This window comes from Drosophila willistoni (genome assembly GCF_018902025.1).
Source record: "Drosophila willistoni isolate 14030-0811.24 chromosome XR unlocalized genomic scaffold, UCI_dwil_1.1 Seg105, whole genome shotgun sequence".
Classification (NCBI taxonomy): Eukaryota; Metazoa; Arthropoda; class Insecta; order Diptera; family Drosophilidae; genus Drosophila; species Drosophila willistoni.
In genome coordinates this window covers 3293734-3315723 of record NW_025814054.1, presented here as the reverse complement: position 1 = coordinate 3315723, position 21990 = coordinate 3293734, and the positions used below count along the sequence as shown (strand labels likewise).

Below are 21990 nucleotides of genomic sequence, written 5' to 3'. Positions count from 1 at the left end.
AGAAACAAAAAAAAAAACACAGAAACACACACACACAGAGACAACCTAAAAGTAAAACTTTCACCCGCAAATGATCTATGAACACACACACACACACACACTCTAGACTTTCGCAATTCAAATTGAGCGGTCTACGCACATCTAATTACAGCACTTCAACTCTGCCCTTCTCCCCCTCTTTCAACCAACCCTCTGTTGGCCCCCTCTAACTTTTTAGCTGAAAATAAAACTTGCCAACTGATTAGAAATCCGTTCTTGTCCAACAAAATTGGGGTCCGGCATTGTCTCTATCTATGTATGTATATACATACATACATACAATTTACTTTCACAAAAATCAAAAATTCAAGTTCATGGCAAAGCGAAAAGCATTTTGCAGAAATGTGATTAGAAATTCATTTATTCTAACCACACACACACACACACACACACACACAACTAACACCAACTAAGACCGAGACCCAGACCCCGGAGACCCTCAACCCAGCCCAATCGATGGGTGGGCACTACTTATTCTAACCGTGATGACGTTGCTATCACTAGCCACACTTCCACACATCGATAAGAGGTGAAACTAAAATAAAATCAGCCAACAAATATTTTTGGTTTTTTTTTTTTTGTGCGTGGGGAAAAACTAAAACTAAAACGAAAACCAAAAAGAACAACCCACAGCCCACAATATTTTGATTTCTTTCGTTTGTGTGTCAATGAACTCGTATGAACTAAATTCGTTTTTTTTTTTTTTTACGATTCTAGTGTTTTTTTTTTTTTATTGAGGCCTTTTTTTTTTTTTTGTTTTTTTTTTTCTTCTACTATTTGTCTGATTTGGTTTTGCGTTTGTGCCGGTGCGTTATCTTGAAATTTGTTGCGTAGGCCGATTTTAAATGCGTTTAGAAAAGAAAAGTAATGGGGCAGCTCGAAGATCGAACCGATGCCTCCTTCTCTTTGGCCCTCAAGAGATTAGAGAGAACTTATATGTATAGGTGTATGTATATACATATTTCAAGTGATAATGAGATTGAAAACTTTACGAATTGTCTGTGAATGAATGGGGATTACATGTTCCTCAGAGCCAAATAAGTATATATGGGTCAAGAGGTTAAATAGAGAGCTAGAAATTCAACTCCAATGCCGATGATGATATGCAAAACGAGTATGAATATTTAATTAAAACTTTTTAGATATAAATCTAAACAATTTTCTTCATGTGATACATTGGTAGTTAACAAATTACCAAAGTTGTCTCATCATATATTAAGTAGAGAAATCTAGAAGTTTGTTCAAAAATAAATTGTGTATACACCGTTGTGAAGAAACTAGAATTCCAAATTTTATTTTTGCTGGTCTAAGAAATTTCAAAAGATTTTTAACCCAATTCGATTTTCATTATTAACAATTTTTTTAAACATATATCTACACAACTGTTTGTTGATATTAAATTAAATAGTAGTCGCATCCGTAAAGTGAACGAATTTAACGAAACTTAAACTTTCCATTCCCATACTCAGGTGTTCTAGGCGATGTGTTTTGTAGGATGAGAATTTTTGATAATTGTTTTCAATAATTTCACTTATTTTATCCATTTTTAACTGGACTCTGTATATGAAATCCGATTCAGTTTGCTCATTTGTCTTATTATAACTGGTCGATGTCTTTGAGAGGCCTTAAAATCGATGCACTGAACACCAAGTGTCAACAATGTGATGAAAAGCAATAACAGGAAGAAAACCTTTGCAAACATCTTTTCGAATCTCGCTCTAAAGACAAACTGATGCCAAGCACTTGCTATATATACATATATACATATATGTATATATAGTGATAAGAGCATCTCAGGGGATGTACAGATCACAAAAGTCCCTAACCTCAGACAGATAATGCTAAAAGTCCCCGTCCAAATGTGACTTACCCTGCGAGGGTAAGTCCCATTGTTCGTTCGTTCAGACTATAAAAGTCAAACCTTTGTCGAGGATCAGCATCAGTTCGATTGTCCATAACCACCAGCAAAGATGTTCTCAGTAAAATCAGTTTTGATCTGCTCGCTGCTTGTTGCTCTGGTATCGGCCTATCCACAGCCACAGGAGGAGGAAGCCTATCTTGATCCTGAAATGGCATGGGATGACTCCAATTATCCTCTAGTTCGTTTGGTGCGTTCTCCTGAGGGTGGTTCTGTTGTTCTCACCGCTAGCAAGGATCAGGCTGGACGTGAAGCGAGTGTGCAGTATAATCATAATCTCTATACCAGTCGTGATGGGCGTGGCACCATCGATGCCTATGCCCAGGCTAGTCGTAATTTTGATTATAATCGAAACAATTATGGCGGCGGCATCCAAGGCCGATGGTCTTTTTGAAATGTGTCACCAATTCGATGAGTTTATATAGTATTTTCTTTGGTTTTTTTGTTTTTCCTTTGGAATTGATGGATATTTAAATTAATAAATAAAAAAAAAAAATTTGTAATTAAATTGCTATAAACTTAGTTTTAGACATTCAACTGGGCTTGACTACTTTTTCTCACTCTCTCTCTCTCTCTCTCTCTCTCTCTCTCTCTCTCTCTCTCTCTCTCATAAAAGACCTTTCCATTGAGAATTCTAATTTTATTGATCTTTTTTTCTGGTTTTTCTCTGGGAGTGCCATTTCCGTTTCCGGTTAACAAAAAATAAATACCAAACTCTTTATCGTTATCGTTTGGTTTCACTTTGTTCGATGATCGTTTCCCTTGATCTCTGTTTACAAGGCGATCCTTTTGCCTGAAGGTTCTATTGCATTCACCCCCCCAACGAATAAGAAGCAAGAGAAAGAAAAGTAGAAGGAAAAGGGGAGCATAACAACTACAACAACAACATGAACATGAAGAGTACTAAAAGTCATAAGTCGAAAAGTTCAATGTACTTTTATATTCCTCATCGTCTTTGCCTCTCTTTCGCCCTCTCTCTCGCTCTCTCTATCTGTCTTTCTGCTGCTGCTGCTGTGTGCTGACAACGTTGTTGTGTAACCAATAAAAATTGATTCTGTTGCCAGAACAGGAAGGGCTGGTGGAGGGGGTAAAGGGAGGAGAAAGTCATTGAAGGGAACCGAGTTCTTGTTCCCTTTTCCATTCGCTGACCCTTTATGCACTTTGGGGTTGCATTTTTAGACAACATTTTCTTTATAGCTTTAATGCCCAACTTATCTCTATATAGAATTAACTGTGTTTGTGTGTGCGGGTGCCGGGGTGTGTGTGTGTGTGTGTGCGTGTGCTTGCATGACTAAGTGTAATTACTTTCGCTTTCAGCGTTTGCTCAGCTGGAAAATCAATAATATACCTATATATGTATGCATGTATATGTATTTATTTTATATGTATATATTTTCGTAAATAGTGAATTTTAATTCAAGAATGCTTGACCCCCATTTTCGGAAGGTTAAGACGAAAAATCTCCATGGGAAAGCCAAGATAATATATATATATATATATATGCGAAAAAGGCGAAAATGCAACAAAGAAAATGACTTTCCATTTTCATTTAACAATAAGCAATCAATTGCAAGTTCATGGCACACAACTAACGATCTATTAGAAGAAAGTAAAAACAACAACCAAACGAAACGAAACGAAGCAGATGAAACAAAAGATATACACCAGAAAGAGCCAAGACGGCACTTGAGATGTAAAGAGGGGCAGAGGAGATGGCTAGGCGGGGGGTGAAAGATGCCGCCTACACCAGGTGAGCCCAGCTGTCAGCTGTTCGAGAGAGACAGAGAGTAGTGCTCATGGTGGTGGGGCCTCCAACTGGTTTTTCAATTTCGGCTTGGAAAAACCACACATTGGCATTGCCCCGTTGCCATTTTTAGTGGCAAAAACTGACTGCATCATAATGAAAGTGAAATGCATTGCGCAGATGGCGATGGCAGTTACCAGATACCAACACCAACAGCACCACCAACACCACCATCACCGCCACAGCCACCGCCAGCATCATCAGCGGCTGTAGATAGCCACAGAGAGACAGAGAGAGAGAGAGAGAGTAAAGTGGTGTGTGGTACGGAGTGAAGTGAAGTAGTGGCGACTGGTGGGGAGATAGAGCAAGTAAGTCAAGTGCAGTTGTTGCAACACACATAAACTGTGCAAGCTCTGCCTCTGCCTCTGCCCGCCCTCCTCTCGCCCCGTCTCTTTGAATGGAATGTGAGCGCGTGTCATCGAAAACGATCTGCCATACTCCTTCACATCCTGATACCATAGCTGATCCTCATCTAATTGATTGACTTCAACTGACTGAATGACATATTTGGTCATTTAACCAAGAGACGGGAAATTTGCATAAATTATGTCAACTTGCAACAGGCAATTGTGTGCCTGCCCCCCCTCCCCCCACTATCACTTCATATGTATGTATGTATGTGTGTATGTATGGCCACTGTTCAATGTCAGTGTTGAACACAATGAAGGCCGCCGTCCTCTGTTCTTCTCTTTTCTCTTGCTCTTGCACTTGCAACTTTATCATCTTCTCTTTGCGCCTCTGCTCTGCTCAGCATTCTCTGTGGAGTATTTTTCTGTAAATTGGTTCAATAACATGATCAACTTGACATTGAGACATGACAGCTGGAGCTTTTTGCATTGTGGTAGGGCCGGCCAGAGAGTCAAGAGATAAAGATAAAGATAAAGATAGTTCCTATTCCCTGCCACGCCCCACATTCATGGCTCCTTTTTAACTTAACTACCTTTCCTTTTTGAGGCAAGTTTCCCTTTAACCAAAGAGTCATTAATTTAAGCAGCACTCAATCAAGTCGCAATAAATTAACCTCTATTTGTAAGCAAAATGAATAATGTGAATAACTAACAAATAGACACACACACACACACACACACACACAATACAATGCAACATCAATTCACTTTTTTTTTTTGTTGGTTTTCGTTTTGGTTTTTTTTTTTGGTTACATTTCACTGATTTTGAAAGTGAACGTTTGCGCAGCGGAATCACGATTTTATGTCGAAGGCATACACTCCATTCGGAGGAGCCGAAAAGTCTCTGCATCCAAGTACAGTAAACTAACACAAAAAGGGACGCGAAATCTAATGACAAAACGCAAATCGAAAAGGATAAATCCTCCTGCCCTCCATATGTGTCTGAGATCTTTAAATGTTTTAAATGTTTTGCGATCTGAAATTATTATGTCAGATGACTCGCTCTATATTTAACCACCCGCCCACACAGTCATTTGACTTAACATTGGTTAATATTTCATCTTTCTTGTTCACTTCTTCACGACGGTTCAATGTCAATGTCGTCCACAGTCTGTTCACTGTAGCTCCAGATGGCTGAATGGCTGGCCGTGCCTCTTATGGGCTTTCGGGTTAGTTATTAGCATGTCAGACAATGGATAGATGATGGTTGGATGGTTGGATGGATGGATTGGTTGGTTGTAGTGTGCATACTGTCGTGGTTACTTGCAGTTAATATTGTGATTTGTTGTTATCACAATGCAGTTTTGTGGTCGAACATGGCATGCTCTGCGCGTGTCTGATAAGAATGCCAAAAAAAAAAAACAAGCAAACCCAAAAAGCAAAAGTAAGTAAAACAACAAGTTGTATGTAACTTGACCCAAGTCAAGTCAAGCCAAGCCAAGACAAAGCAAGACAAACCAAGGCAAGGCAAGGCAAGAGTTGATTTTAATGATTTTGGTGCCTTTTGGTTGCAGTTGCAATGCAGCAGCTGCAACAGCAACGGTGTGAAGGGGGTATGTTGGCGGTGGCGGTGGCGGCGGTGGCGGCGTGGGTGAAATTCAGCAGACATAAATTTTGGCGTCGTCGTGTTGTAGCTGCTGCCGTTTCTACTTTTCCAGCGTGCGAGTAAATGAAGCGAAACGTGGGTTATTTTTGTGATTTTCGCAGTATTTTTTGTATTTTTTTGGTATGTGTGAGTGTGTAGTCGCGTTTTTTTTTTCGGCATGCATCTTATAGATACAGCTGGCTTGTGTATATCTTTTTGAGTTACATATTTGTAACGACTGAGGCCAGATAGACACCAACGGAGACAGCAACAGAGACGACAACGGAGACGACTACGACAAACGACGACGACTACGACTACGACATGTCTCTGCGTAGGCTGGTCCGCATCAGGTGACCCAGTTTTCGCTTTCTGTCTCCTCCACTGTCTTGTTTTATTTTGTGAAAATTATACGATATGCAACTTAAAGTTGACTTGTTTTAATGTTTGTGCTTTAATTTATGGCATCTACCACCCACCACACCACACCCGACCACCCTCTCAGCTGCATCTCACTGACATCTCAGTGGATCATTTTTGCTTTCAGAAGAATGCTCAATCAATTTAGCACACATTTTTCATTTTTCCGTTAACCTATCCACTTATTCAATTTAGTGTGCCACGTAACTTAGTAAGTATTCCTACTAAACTAGTTTCGCCCATTTTATATACATCTCCATCTATCTATACATTCTTCTATCCATCCCCCCTCCGTTCCCTTCCCTTCACCGGGCTGTGGCAATTTGCAGCAGACATTGTTGTCCGACCGCAAATTAGTAATACAATAAGCCACGTCGAAATGTTTTGCGCATGCAACGTCAAAGTGCAGTAAAGTGCATCAATGTTGATTATATCTACATATATAATAGGGTGTGTAGGCGTTTAAAAGGGGGTGGTAGTGGAGCGGTTAGGGGATGGGATTGGGAGGTATGGATGATGTATGGCAAAGTGTTGACACATTAACTAGCTAAAATGATTACTTTAAATCTATGTAGTTAGACACATTTAAAGATAGATTGGGTGAATGTATTATTTGTAGTTCTTGCTGACAAAATATTTAAATACCTGAACAAAAGTTGTTAAGGAAATTAAATTTCAAGTGTAACGTGTCGTATACGTAATGTCTATAGAAATGTTTTGAGCTAATGAAAATCTCATCATTCGTTTGCTGAGTTTTTTTATTACTAGCAATTAAGACACAATTATTAAAATGTTTTACTCATAGGAAAAAGTGGATATAAGTATGTATATTCAAAAATATTCAAATATCTACAGTGTTACTTACTTAATGTCAACGATTTTATTATTCTGTTTTACTGCAAGTGACTTTAACTTAAACATGAATTAATTCGGAATCTATAATTTGATTTGCAATTAATTTTGCTATGGTTTTTGATCAAATTTCTTTCCAAACCAAGTGTGGTGTCCTTGGAACAAAAAGTGGTAACGGCAAACTTTAATCTTAAAGATTTAAACTCTATACTAAAACCTAACGAAATGTTTTTTCAATAAATATGTTACTTATATATCTACGGAGTAGATTTTAAACTGAGCTTCTTGTTTAGTTCTATACAATCTCTAAAATATAGAGCATGTGCGCCTGAAAGTATGCAATACGTATAAGCTACATTAAGGCCATGAATATTCAATGATTATCATTAAAATCATAAGATCCAAGTACAAGAAAGATTAAAATGTGTTTAAAAATCTTAACATTCGGTTATTTTTAGTATTTTTCGTGAATCATTTCTCATAATTTGCATTTTAAATAAAAATTCCGTAGTCAACAACTATGGCGATTCCATTCATCCAGCCAGCTGCCACTTAAATCATATTGAAAATTATATATGCCATCGTAAATAAGATATAAAACAGACGCCAGTATACGGATAGACATACGCACACACACACACACAGATGCATACATACATACATATTAAAGAAATAATATTGAACATACATATGTAAATACATATATGTATGTATGTATGTAAATATGATTGTGAATTTAAATTTGTGATATTTGCATTTTGCAATACAATGCATCAGACACAATTGGAAATGGAATTGAAATTGGTCATATGTAGCAATGTGAATGTGGGTTGGTCGCATGCCACACACAGATACTCACACATACATACATATATGCACACTTATACTTATAGCCAATCACACCCAGGTAGACCGCCACAAGTCATTGCACTTTTTGCAATTCATACACGCACACACACACACACACACACACACTTGTTCATGTGTGTGTGCGTGTTTAGATTTTGCAATAATTTCATTTTCATTTTGAATTTTCATTTCATTTTCATTTCAGCATTGGAAACTCTATTTAACAGTCTCCATTGCGCGCTCTCACTCTTTTCTTCAGCTTTAGCTCTCTCTTTCTCTCTCTCTCTCAGCCTGTCTGTCTGTCTCTCTGTATCTTTTAACAGCTACAGCGACGTCAACGTCGCAACGTTGTCACGCTGCGCTGCCTTTGGGGGTCTATTGACAGAGACAGCTGACATCTAAAAATACAGTAAATGACAGTCAGAGAGAAAGAAAGATACCGAGAGAGGGGAGAATGAGATAGATGAAGAGCGAGTGCAGTTTGATCAATTTCACTTTCAGTAATTATGTCACAATCAAAACCAAAAAAAACTGCGCTTCCTCTTTACACCCCTCGCTCTAACTCACTCTGACCAATATGTGCTCTTTGTATTTGCATTTGTATGTGTGGAGTATCCTTCTAACCTTTGCGTCCTTCTTGATTCAAGGGTCGTCTAATTGCCTGTCTAGACAATATTTCAGATAAATTGCGCAATAATTTTTGTTTTTGCCTTTTTATTGTCTGCAATTCAAAGACGCCAGACCAGACTCTAGACCCACCCTAAAGTTTTCTATTTTTGGCTAGTCATCAGATCAGATGGTAAACACAACCAACAACAACAACAACAACAACAACAACAACAACAACAGCAGGAGAGAAAAGTAAAGAAGTAAATAAGAAGAAAGCTTTTCTGCAGAGGGCTGTCTTTGAGGGTAGCAAAAGCAAAAAGCTTTTTGCCTTCTTTTTTGTTATTGTCGTTGTTGTTGTTGTGTGTACACAGACAGTATTTATTTTATTGTCGTAGGTCATGTTGGGGGATGTTGGGACATGGAAGCTGTTTTCGCTTAGAGCTCTTAGCCCCAAGAATCAATGTGCTTTGGAATGCTTTCTCTAATACAACAGCTAAAGAAGAATATAGTTAAATATTAATTTGTTAATAAGGGTATAAAATCTACTACTATTTGCACGGCCAAAAAAAACCTCAGCAGAAAGTGCAAGTAAATTAAACATCTCGCACTCTCTCTCTTGTTTGTAAAATGCATTTACTCTCGCATCCGTTTGTCTTCGCTCTCTCGCTCTCGGTCTCTGTCGCTGTTGGCGTCGCTGCAACTTTGCCAGTTGCAACGTTGCAAGAGGTTTTTTTTTTCCCCCCCCATTTTTGTTGTTTTACTGTTCTCTGAGAACGCAAAATTATTGGAATTGCACAAAGAAAAGTGAATCGACCAAGCGAGAGAGTGTGTATGTGTGTGAGAGAGAGAGAAAGAGAGAAACTGCAACTGCGATTGTGTAAGTTTTACAAGTCAGACGCATACATTCACACACAAACTGAGATGAAAAGTAATAAAAATTAAAAGAAGAAGAAAAACAAAAATGAAACTTGTTTTATGTTTTAGTTTATTGCATTCTTGGTTAACCGATTTAGACTTTAGATGAAAAGAGAAAGACAAACAGTGGAGATTGATGCCAATATCCTCCGAGATGAGACCGAGACCCCTAACGACCGCTCTCTCTCTCTCTCTAGCCAAGAGTAATTAGAGCAGTTTAACGTCAACGTCGCAGTTGCAGCGCTGCAGCAACTATTAAAGCTTGTCGCTGCAATTGTATGCGTGTGTGTGACTGACCTATCTCAATGCAATTCTGCTTGGCCATTTACTCTTTACACTGGCTGAGTGTGCATCTGTGTGTGTGTGTGTGTGTGTGTGATGGAGAGAGAGGGTGAGACAGTTGTGTGCTCATTTATCTTTTAGTTTTGTACAATTTGCTTTTGGAGGCGTCAGCAACTACTACGACGATGTCGATGTCGAAGCCGACGCCATCTGACCCCCGAAAGCACCCATCAACCCCTCTTCCAACACGCTTCCCCCTCCATCCGTTCGGTCTGTAGACAACATTTGCATTTTACATTCAGTTTTTGCCCCCTTGTCTTCTTGATTTAACATTTTTCTCCTCTGATTGTTTCTCATTTTTATTCTGTGCAATTTTTTATTACATATTTTTCTCATCATTTTTTTGTTTTTTGTTTTTGCTTTTTCCTCTTTGACTTGTCGTTCACACGCATGACAAAAAGGAACAATTTTGTTGTTGTTGTTGTTGTATTGTTGTTGCTGTTAATTGTTATTGCTGTAATTGTTATTATATGAGCCAACTAAACGGTTGGCTTATTAAACGCAATTGCTGTTATTTTACGACTTTTGCAGTTAAAACATGCTGCACATTTAATTGAAGTAATAAATGAATACAAAATTTTAAGTGAAACTAAATTTGCAACAATATATGAAAAATGCGAGGGTAGTTCGTAGAATAATTTAATGATGCCCCACTCTTCTGCTCTAACTAAGAGCGAATGTGATTAAGTTTAAAATGATGTGATCTTAGTCTGATCACTTGGGGTGGGGGAGAGGGGGTGTACAATCGATATAGAATCAATCAATATTTTTGTACACTTTCCACCTTCAACATTTTCTGTTCTTTATCATATGTAATCATTCCGTTTTCTTCATATCTTTGCAGTTGCCAACTCACTAACTGGCCTAAGGCAAACTTCAGAAATTCAAAAATAAACGTGAGTAAAATATGCAAAACAAGAATCTGAGAATTTTTTTTTTTTTTTTTTTGGGTAGAAACAAAACAAAACACTTGATTTAAAATGTAACGCCGAAAATGGTTTTGGGGCGCCAGAAAAAAAAAATTCCCCTCCCATCGTTCAACCAACAACGCCAAAAACCAAAAAAAAAAAAAACGAAATATAATAAGTGGCAAGACAATAAATACTAAAATTTATGCAAAAAGCATTATTTTTTAAACAATTGTGAAGCAAAAGAATAAGAATGACGATAATGACAACGACAATGAGTAGAGGAAAAGAAGGTGGAGAAGGAGAATGTAGAGAACTTTTCGAGAAGTTGCTAAGTACTTTCATAAACAAATAATCATGAGTAATGAGAATCGTACAACTCGACTGACTGTCTCTCTTTCTCTCTGTCTCTCTGTCTGTCTCTTATGTACATTTTGTCTATCTATCTATCTATTCATCCGTCTATTGCCAATGTCCGTCCGTAACTGCGGCCATGTCTGTGTCTATGCAACCACTTGACACTTTAAGTGAATGAACTGCCGATCAAACTAAAGCCAGCCAAACCCACTTCAAATACAAATGAGCAAAACTTTTGCCATCATTTTTTTTTTTATTTTGCGCATGACTAAGGGCTCATTTATATCCACATAACACATATAGACAAATCTATATATGTATGTAAATACTCAAACATAGACAAGATATGTGTATGCGTATAATTAGGCGTTAATTGAAAATATCAATGAGGCGTCAGTTGTAGTTACCAAACGAAATTCAGTTACCACACCCGTCCCTCCTCCCACCACTCACCCCTTTTCTTTCCTGCTATCCTTTGTGCCATGTTTCTTCCCCTTTCCGTTATGTTCTCTGCAGTTCTGTTGGCCAAATGACAGCAAACAATTTATAAAACTCCAATTAGCCCTATAACGGTACTTGGTACTGTAGCCGATCTCAGACCGAAATCTCTGCGAACATTTAAGGCAAGTTAACACCTTGATATATTTTGTTTTTATATACATACCTATATATTTTATTCTTATGCGGCACAAAAAACAACAACAACAAAAATCACCATCGACAAAAAAAACGAGCAACTGAAAAGCCGCTTAAATCAGCGGCTCAATCAATCAGAAGACGTAAGACGTTCTGTTTAAATTAAGAATATTTTTCGTTTTTCGTTGGCAATGCCAACTTTCTTTACCCAAAAAAGGGTTCTACATCCTTCTCCACCTTCTTTAGCCCCCAACCCCCTGGGCACACAGTGGTATCGAATGCATGGAAAAACGCTCTAGGGGCTCACAGTAAAAGCTTAAAAGATTGAGAATTTTCTAATCAAATATCTTGAGTCAATTTAAGTTGACTGAGAAATGCATTTTATCTACAAAAGTTGACACTGAAAATCTACTAGAGTAATGAAAGAAGTTTAAAAAAAATTTCTGGATAATTTGGGAATCCTTTTGCCCCACTGTAATCACAAAATGACAAATGTAAACTGTTGGCTTGACTTGGTTTTTTGTGGCTGATTGTGTTGACGGTAGGGGGAGGGGGAGGGGAAAGGGACCAAGGGGAGTTACTCTCAAAAAGCAATCGCTCGCATTTATTTTGTATTTCTTGTGAAGAAAAAATTAAAATTTGAACATCTTGTTCTTCTCTTTTCTTCTGGCTGCACGTCAGCGCCATGTTCTGATCTCTGCGCCAGATATTTAAGAGGCAGAGCCGACACGGGGAGGGTGGAATTGTGGGGTGGTGAGAGGGGGAGGGAGGATTGGCAATCTCCACCAGGTAGCTGCAGCTCCTCACTTAATGCAGTTGCCTCTGGAAAAAAGGCTTCGGTTTTTGTTTTCTTGTTTTTTTTTTTTTTTTTTTTTTTGATTGCATTTCATTAAGTTTTTGTTTTTACTTTTTGGTTTGCGTTTGGTGTTTTTGGTTTTGTTGCGGAGCATTTCAAAAATTTATGCATACTCGACTGCCATTTTGAGCTTGTTAATTTTGGCCTTTCATTCGTTTTGGGTTCAGTTTTTGTTTTCAGATTTTTGTACGTTTTGGATTGCCGCCTCCCTTTGGATTTTATTTTTTGACATTTTTAACAAGCGCCGGTCAAAAGGAAGTTTGTTCACCAAATATTAAGCCCAACTTTTGTTAGTGCCTCTTTTTTAGCCTTGTCAGAACACTTTTTATTTAGAATAGTCGTTTGATTTGGAAAGAAATTTATTAACAATATCTTTTGTATATCCATCGTACCTATTTAAGGAGTTCTTTGACATCGTGAGGGTCTACTACATCTTGAAGTGCTTTATAAAACCTTCTCTGAGGTCTGTAGAAGCCAAAAATGGTTCAATCTATAAAGTTATGGCCAGAAGTTAGAAAAGAATACTATAGAATGCTATAGCTAACTAAAAGTCATTGTCTAAAAGGAATCAAATGAATTTTTGTGGATTTTGTTAAATTTTTTATTGTCGGTAAATATTTCATCTAATTAAAATTAAGAGCATTACATTTTCGACTTAATAAGTTGTGATTTTCTTGAATTTGCTGTTTAAAATTGGATTTGTTGTTGTTATATTTGGAGCCACACCTTTTGTCATGCCATGAATCATGTATACATATGTAAATATACCATATACAATACACAAAGCCATTTACATGTGTGTTCCACTTAAAATCCCAACAAATATATATATCTCATATACAAGTAAAATTCGATGTGTGTGTTTGTGTGTGTGTGTGTGACAGATATGTACATACATATATTGAAATATAATTTTTTATAATCCGCATTTTCTGTTTTTGGTTATATGTTTTATCGCTTCTTTTTGATGTCTTGCCTTGGCCATAATAAGATTGGATTGACGAAAAAAGTTACATGCGAAAAAACTTAAAGAAACATAAAAACTCGTTGTTTGTACTCGAAAGTATGTACATGTGATTCATTGTGTCAAATAAAACTCAAATAAGACAATAAACAGATAACGGATCGTTATTGCCAATATCCGCCATTGATTTCCTATCTAAAGTATTTACTTTAATCCCAAAGATAACTAACTCTACCATGAGAATAATCTCGTTAGTCTAAGATTGTTTTTAAGATCACTTTCGAACTAATTTAAATGTCTTCCCCATTGACATTGATATGGAAAGTTAAATCTGTCGAAAACTCCCCAAAAAAGTGTATTTTATTTGCACAATTTCCACTGTTTTTTTTTCCCCCTTTGCCTTTTTATTTTTGTGATTGTTGTTGTTGTTCGCCTAACATTTAATAAACGTTTAGTTCAAATTTCATTTTTCAATGTGAAGGTCAACATTTGAAGCTCCATTCAATTATGAGCCACTTTAATACCCTGTAAATTGACTCCATCTAGATAATCCTTTTCAATGACAACGATCCAGGCTAATTGTAAACTCTTCATTCAGTTTTAAGAAGCAAACATTTATGGGAAAAACCAATATACCCTTTCATTAGCTTCCAGGGTGATAAACAAATTCTCATTCTCATTTCGTTGATTTTGATGGCCAGCTGTGAATTTGATTCCATTAGGAATTAATTGGACTACTGCATATACATACATACGTTTATGTCTATAATTTTCAAATCGAATGACTCAATCGCCTCTATATGTATTTAAAAGATTTTTGGGAATTATTTCCCCGAAAGTTGAGTTCAAAGCAAAAGAAGTTTGCAACAAGAAAACGTTTTGCTTCTAACCGCACAACAATTGAGGGGCACACACACACACACATGCAGAAAGAAGAAGAAGAAGAAAAAGTCTTCCACAAGTTCAGCAGGCAGCAGGCAGACAAGTTCTAAATTATTTCTATGCTAAAAGTGAAATGTGGCCAAACCACTTTTTCCAAGAGTCGTCGGTGTCGGTGTTGGAGCTGGAGCTGGAGTTGGAGTTGGAGTCGGAGTCGAAGTCGTCGTCTTTCAATGCCTGAACTTGGGCTTGGAACTTGGACTAGGTATTGCCATCAGCAGAAGCAGCAGCAGCAACATCATCATTATTATCATGATTATTATCATGATCATCTGGCATCTTGCCCATCTTCTGCACTAGTCTGCAATTTACTTTCAATGCCACTTTTAAGATGTGGTATTGTTGCTCCTCTGTGGCTTTCTTTGGCACTTGTTGTTGCTGTTGCTGTTGCTGTTGTTGCTATTGCTGTTGCTGTCAGCGTCTAGTCAACACTTTTGTTGCCTGTGTGTCTGTCTGGTTTTTTGTTGCATGTTGGCATGCTGTTTGGTATGCAATTTGCAATAGTTGCGCTTGCGCAATTCAAATGCACACTTAGATACTCTCTCACACACACACACACACATGACTTAAACAAGATAGCGTAATAACTTAGTCAGCCAAGCAGCAGCAGCAGCAGCAGCGGCAGCAACAACAGTCCAAGACGGAAGACGGAAGATGTTGCAACATTGCGAAACAACAAAAAACTAAGCGCAAAAAAAAATACTACAAAAAAAAAAACCAACTTGGCAAAGAAAACCGGAAAAACAACACGCAGTGAGCCAAAGTGGAAACTCTGCTAGCCATTTTCATTCTAAACACTAGACAACACAAAAGCTATTAAACAAATCTTTGATGACCTTAAATCAAGCGTCTTAACAATGATTCTAATCACTGGACAAAGAGAGAAATATGATGATTGAGAAAACTTCAAGGAGCGTCATGAGTTTGTATGCTGAACTAACAACTAAGTAACCAAAAAAAGTTTTGAATTAATATCGAAAAAGAATTTCTTATGGTTTGCTTTAAATTTTTGTTGAATAGTGTTTGAATGCAAGACTTGATTTTTCTCACATTGTTGAATTTATTGGCATAGCTGCGGGCTCTGCGGGTTCGTTTGGCTGTTGCCTCAATTGAAATGGAAACCTCTTTTTGGTTCTCTTCGCCCCCCACACCCCACACGCCCCCTTTTGTTGACAAACCTCTTTTTTCAGTTTTCAAACTATCCCATTGAGAGTTTCGTAAACACTTTTAATTGCATTTATTATGATTGACACTGATAAATCAGGCATATCTAACATTCTGTCCGTGTGTCTTGTCTATCAGTCAGTCAGTCAGTCATTTGGCTCTATGGTGGGGGCCATTGTCACTCTTGTGTTTTATGTAAGCAGGCAACAAATTGAACAATTTAAGCATCTATTGGCTCAAATTGAAACCAATATATGGCCTATGACTTGTATCGTATGTATGTATGTATTAAAAGACTGACTGACTGACTGACAGACAGACAGACAGCAAGCACTTGGCACTCTGCACTTACATGCCTATGCTGCTGGTGGTCAGTGGTTTGGTCAGTGGTTAGTGGCCAGTGGTGGTGGCGGTGGCGATGGCGGTGGTTGGTTAGTATTTAGTGGTGGGGTGGCCATTCCAATTTCCACTTTGGGTTCAATGTGCTTTACTATATGCCTACCTTTAGAAGAAGTGTTCTTCAAATACAAAAGCCTGCACATACACATAAACTGGTAGTTAGAAGTAGAAACCAGGGAGCCAGGGACCTGTACCTGGGACCTGGGACCTGGAACCTGGAACCTGTGCCCAGGTCCAAGTGCATGTGGTAGAGGCAAAAAAAAAAAAAAAAAGAACCTAATGCCTCTTTTGCATATTTGACTCTTTGGTCAAGCATTTGAAACGTGTGTAGGCACAACAACAACAACAACAAAAACAAGCAGAAGAAATGGCAAGAAGATAAGATAAGTTCAAGCAGGACTGGGTACTAAAGTACTTGCTTTGTTAGGGTTAGTTAACAACCACGTTACAAATTAAAAAAAAAAAGAAAAGAAACCGACAACGAGCCAGAAAAAAAAAAGGAAGAATCAACAGTTAGCAGGGTGAGAGGGGAATAGGAGAGTGGGGTGGGGTGAAGCCGCAGTTAAGATGATCAAGATATATTCATCAAAATGCATATAATTCACACACTTGATTATTAGATGAATATCTAGAAGATGACTGAAAACATGAAAGTGGAAATCATTTTAGTTGATCATTTTCATTACTTGTGTGTTGTTGTTGTTGTTATTGTTTTTCTGGCCATTCTTTAAACGCTTTATCTTTGAAGCAAATGGGTTTTCTATCTCCTTACATCCTTACATGTCTCTTATAACTTGGACACTTTCTTAACTTGTCACTTGATTCGATCCTTTTCCTTATCCTCATCAATTTCTTCTGAGTGAATTTGAGTGAATTTTTTCGAAATTGCTTCTTAAACGATTCTAGAATTTCCGAAAAAAAGTGGCCTCAGATTATAAATCTAATGTGGTCACGTTCTCGTTGCCTTTTTGCCCCAATTGCTAAATTTTAGCGAAATTTTTGTGTTTCAACAAACAAAGTATTTAATTTTTTCCATTTCAAATAAAAGACGAGAGGACGCCAAGTAGTGAAAGAAGGGGGTGGGGGGGAGAGAGAATATGGGTAGAAGCAAAGGCAAGCACCAAATCAATTTGCACCAAAATGCGCAATAAATAAATCAAGCAGCAAACAGCAACCACAACAACAACAACAATTTCAAGGCCAAAGTTTATGACGCCTGGGACGGGGGCAGATATTCCCTACCATCTCCTCCCACTTTCCATCTCCATCTCCCTTCTCCTCCTACTCCTCCTCCCGCCGCCTGCTTCTCCTGTTTGGCATTGCAACACACACAGAGACATTCACATTATGGACATGGGCATGGCGAGAATATCTAAGCAATTTCACTTTCCTTATCAGCGAGGTCGGCCACACACACACACACACACACACAGAAAAAAAAATTGTGATAAGATTTCCGACTGCAAGAGCCATTTGCTGCGATTGCAATTGAATTATGAATTGGCCATGTGAAAGAGGGGGCTTAGGGGGGGGGCGTGGCGATTAGGTGGAGTGTTTATAAGTAAGTGAAATGAAAGTGAAATTATATTGTGTCATAGTCTTATTTTTTTTTTTGTTTTATTTGTATATACATATATATGTATAAACCTTAGGTATATCAAAATGCCAAGTCAAATGGTGGGTAGAGCAATAAAAACAAAATTTAGACTTCATACTAACAACAACAACAAATATACACACCAAACCGAATCTTTTTATACACTATAAATTAAATATTGAAATTAAAACTAATTGGAGTTTTTAAGTTAAATTGCACAAAGACACAATAATAATATTTCAAATCACAAAATTGTTTTAGTTTTATGCAAAATACAAACATATTCATTCTGGTAAATCAAATATACATATATAATAATAATATGTACTTACATATACATATGTATGTAGATGAAATATTTATTTATATAGGTACATATAAAGATATGACGAATCTGCGATCAGAATTTTAGAAGAAAAACTTAGCCAGGGGCGAAAACTCGGTCATTTTGAAGTGAAAATCCTTCTTGGATTTCGAAACTTTACCACTTTGATAGGTAAAATGTAATTTTTTTTTTGGAAAATGTATATAAGAACATTCATGCAAATTATATGAGGTCATCCTTATCAAGATATGCAAAGAGCCAAACAAAACTGATATACCCCATGTATAACAAGGGTAACGAAAAGAATTCGCTTATATTTCGGTTGACATTGAAACTTTTTTTTGGCAAAAAAAAAATACGAGATACGAGTAGGTAGAATTGGGATTTTGACAAACTGTTTTAATATTTGCTCTTCATATACATACACACATACATATGCATACATAGACACACACATTCATATATACCGAAAAATAAGTACATATAGGAAAAAAAGACACACAAACTAAAAAATAATTTATTTTAGATCTATTTCACTTGTTTGATATTGCAAAGGCAATCGATAAAGATTTTTGTTAGATGATAAAGTTGAAAAAACCACAAAATGTGGCATTTTGTATATCGGTTATTCGGGTGCCTAATAACCGAAATGTGCTCCAAAAGTAGCCTTGCATTAATTTGAAGGATAGGTTTTTCCCTAGACCAAATAGAAAAGTGAAAATTGAATAAATTTGTATTTATATATATTCAAAAGTATAAAAATTCGCCTATTGTTCATATTCTTTAAACAACAACAACATATACATGCATATATATCACATCGCACTCCATTATTTCACTAAAATAACAACAACAACTGAAATAACTTGATGATTTTATTTTTGGTTGGTACACACAGCCATGTATGGCTCGTATATATGTTTACTGTTATACATACATATGTATGTATATAGTATATACCTAAATACATACAGATTGAGTGTAGACTGCGTTTTAATGCCGCAAAGCGGTTCGGAGTGCACATACCCAAACACACACACACATACACGTGTGTTTCTGTGTGTGAGTAACTGATAAGCCGATTTGCTTTAGATTCTCCCTCTTCCTTCTATATAGACATACATATGTATATAGTATACATTTATATATATACTCTTTTTAATTGAGTGTTTTTTTTTTGCGCTCTACGCGAATTTGTATTGCAGTCTGCGTTGCCATTTCTTGTGTTTTAGTTTGTTTTTGCGGAGAATAACCACCGGAAGAAAAAAAAAAAACCCCATCAAGCGAGTTTTAAAAAACATTTGCTGGAAATTACCTCATCCACATTGTACAGTTCAGAGAAAGTATATACCTATAGCTATCTAGCTATCTCAGAGATCCAACGAACATATTGTGTTGCCTACCCAAAAGGCGCAAGTGAAATTTTACAAGGTTTGCCTTTATGCCATAGATTTCTCAGATATTCTCACTTTAATATTTTCATCTCAATTATTATTTGTTTTTAAAAAGATTTACACACACTTCAAAAAAAAAAAAACGATAACATCCATTTGTAATATCAATGAAATACAACTAAATTCCATTTAAAACTTATCTCTAACAATTTTCTATTTCTATATATATATATTTTCAGATAACACTGCCATATTGCAACAAAGATTCAAAACTGACTAAAAAGAACCAGAAAATAAAATAATAAACAAACAAACAACCAATCTACCTCGTTGCTAGGCGCTCACTCAAGTGATAGCCAGGAAATCAAATCATCTCAAAAGTGAAAGATTCATCTCTTGGCCCATATGTAGACCAAGTGTCGGCGAGAAAAAAGATGATGGAACAAACTATTATTATAATCCAGACAACCTAAAAAACTAGATAACCAAAAGGAAAGGTTTTAAGAAAGGCGAAACGTACGATCGTTAGATCATTGAGAGGAGTGTCTCCTGCAGTTTTTTTTTTATACTCATACAGACAACTGATTGAGATTTTTTTTTCCCCCCATCCCTCCTAATTTCTCCATCTGGAATTCCACTTGCATCTTCAAATTCATTCGTGAGAAACGAGAGAGAAATACACACTCACACACACACACACACACTATGATGAAGAGCAACGGCGATATTGAAGGGCATCAATTGCCCATTGCTCCTGGCGGAGCATCTGTTGCCTCTACAACTAAACCCAGTAATGGTCACAGCAATGGCCATGGCCATGGCAATGGCAATGGCAATGCGAATGGTAATGGAAATGGAAATGGCAATGGGATGGGCAATGCCTATCATCAGAATGGAGGTGGCGGACGACGTGACTCCAGTCAGGCATTCACACCGTTGCTGGCCCAGCACAATAACACAAATGGCGACTCATTGGCCAGTCCGGCGACAGTCACGCCCACAGCCAACACAATGCTCTACGAGAGTGCGCCGAGCAATAACAACGAATGGAAGGCCTCCGAGGATATAAACAATCTGAAGAATGGCCTGCTAAGCAACAACAATGGCAATGGACATGGTCATGGGCATGGCCATGGACATGGTCACAATCTCCGTGAGAAATATAATCACGAGCAGGCACCACTGACAGGTGGTTATAAATTGCCGCCAGCACGTTCCAGTGAGTCGGATGAATCCGATTTTGATTCGGATCTGAATGGCGGCGCCAATGAGGGATCCAATTGTGGACTATTTGGTTGCCGGCCACGCTGGGCCAGAAGATTCGCCTCGACGCATGTGTTCATGGTGGTATTTCTGTTGGCCTACATCCTCCAGGGCATGTATATGACATATTTTGTGTCCGTGATCACAACCATAGAGAAGCTCTTTCAGATCAAGTCCAAGACCACTGGCTTTCTGTTGAGTGCCAGCGAGATGGGTCAAATCTGTACGGCCATGTTGTTGACCTATTTCGCGGGTCGTGGCCATCGACCCAGATGGATAGCCTGCGGCATGGTTCTCTTTTCCATAGCGGCATTCGCCTGTGCCCTGCCGCATTTCATTTTTGGCGAGCAGCTAATGCACTCCAGTGTAATCCTTCAACAGCAGCAGCAGCAACAACAACAACAACAACAGCAACAACCGTCGCTGATGCAGCAGCTGGAGGAGATCAGCAGCAGCAGCGGCAGCGGCAGCCTGTTGGCCTTGACGCAACCAAATCCGAATCTCTGCCTGCTGGGCGGCAATGGCACTTTGGCCGGGAGCGAGTGTAATGAACAGCGTCAACAGGAGCAGGCCTCCCACTCGAAGATCACAGTGATTGTCCTTTGCATATTCTTTGGCAGTCTCCTCAGCTCGGGCATTGGCCAGACGGCAGTGGCCACACTGGGCATCCCGTATATAGACGACAATGTGGGCAGCAAGCAGTCGCCCATGTATATGGCCGTCACCATTGGCATGCGGATCCTGGGCCCGGCATCTGGGTTCATATTCGGCAGCTTTTGCACACGCTGGTATGTGAATTTCACCAATCCCGGCTTCGATGCCAGTGATCCGCGTTGGATTGGCGCCTGGTGGGTGGGCCCCGTCGCCATTGGCAGCCTCATGCTGATGGCCTCCATTGCCATGTTCTCGTTCCCCAAGCAGCTAAGCGGCAAAAAGACCAGCCAGACAGCCCAGGCTCAGGCAGCAGCAGCTGCACCCATCGAATTGGAGGAGAAACCCAAACTGAAGGGTAAAGGGCAACGGAATGCATTTTGATTTCCTGGATGTGGATCAAGCTAATAACCCTCTCTTTTGCAGACTTTCCAAAGACTGTGCGACGTCAGCTAAGCAATGATATACTCATGTTCCGCACGGCCTCGTGCGTCTTTCATCTGCTGCCCATTGCCGGATTGTATACGTTCCTGCCCAAATATTTGGAAACGCAATTCCGTTTGGCCACCTACGATGCCAATTTGATAGCCGCCTTCTGTGGCATCCTTGTCATGGGCATTGGCATTGTTATCTCCGGTTTGTTCATCCTGAAGCGTAAACCCACAGCCAAGGGTGTCGCTGCGTGGATAGCCTTCACGGCTTTGGTCTACTCGGCTGGCATGGTCATCTTAATGTTTATTGGCTGCAGCATGAATGATTTTGCCGGCTATAAGGCCAGCGATGGCAACAGGTGAGTG

The 21990-nt window shown here is 38.4% G+C and overlaps 2 protein-coding genes across 3 annotated transcripts in view; both read left to right on the top strand.

Annotated features, from left to right (window-relative positions):
• LOC6646008 (solute carrier organic anion transporter family member 74D) overlaps positions 1 to 21990 on the top strand; it is a 31559-nt gene that overhangs the window by 8064 nt on the left and 1505 nt on the right. The window contains exons 2-4 of one of the 2 annotated variants that reach the window (XM_023177993.2): positions 10585 to 10636; positions 19519 to 21551; positions 21620 to 21983. In XM_023177993.2, the coding sequence (XP_023033761.1) occupies positions 19985 to 21551; positions 21620 to 21983 (1931 nt within the window). In that variant the 5' untranslated portion in view covers positions 10585 to 10636; positions 19519 to 19984. Of the gene's footprint in view, positions 1 to 10584; positions 10637 to 19260; positions 19317 to 19518; positions 21552 to 21619; positions 21984 to 21990 lie in introns of those variants that run through there. The other variant, XM_002068917.4, reaches the window with a different exon arrangement.
• Positions 1996 to 2494, top strand: LOC6646009. Its single transcript, XM_002068918.3, has one exon. It carries the CDS (start codon positions 2010 to 2012, stop codon positions 2349 to 2351), a length of 342 nt encoding a protein of 113 aa, XP_002068954.2. The 5' UTR covers positions 1996 to 2009; the 3' UTR covers positions 2352 to 2494.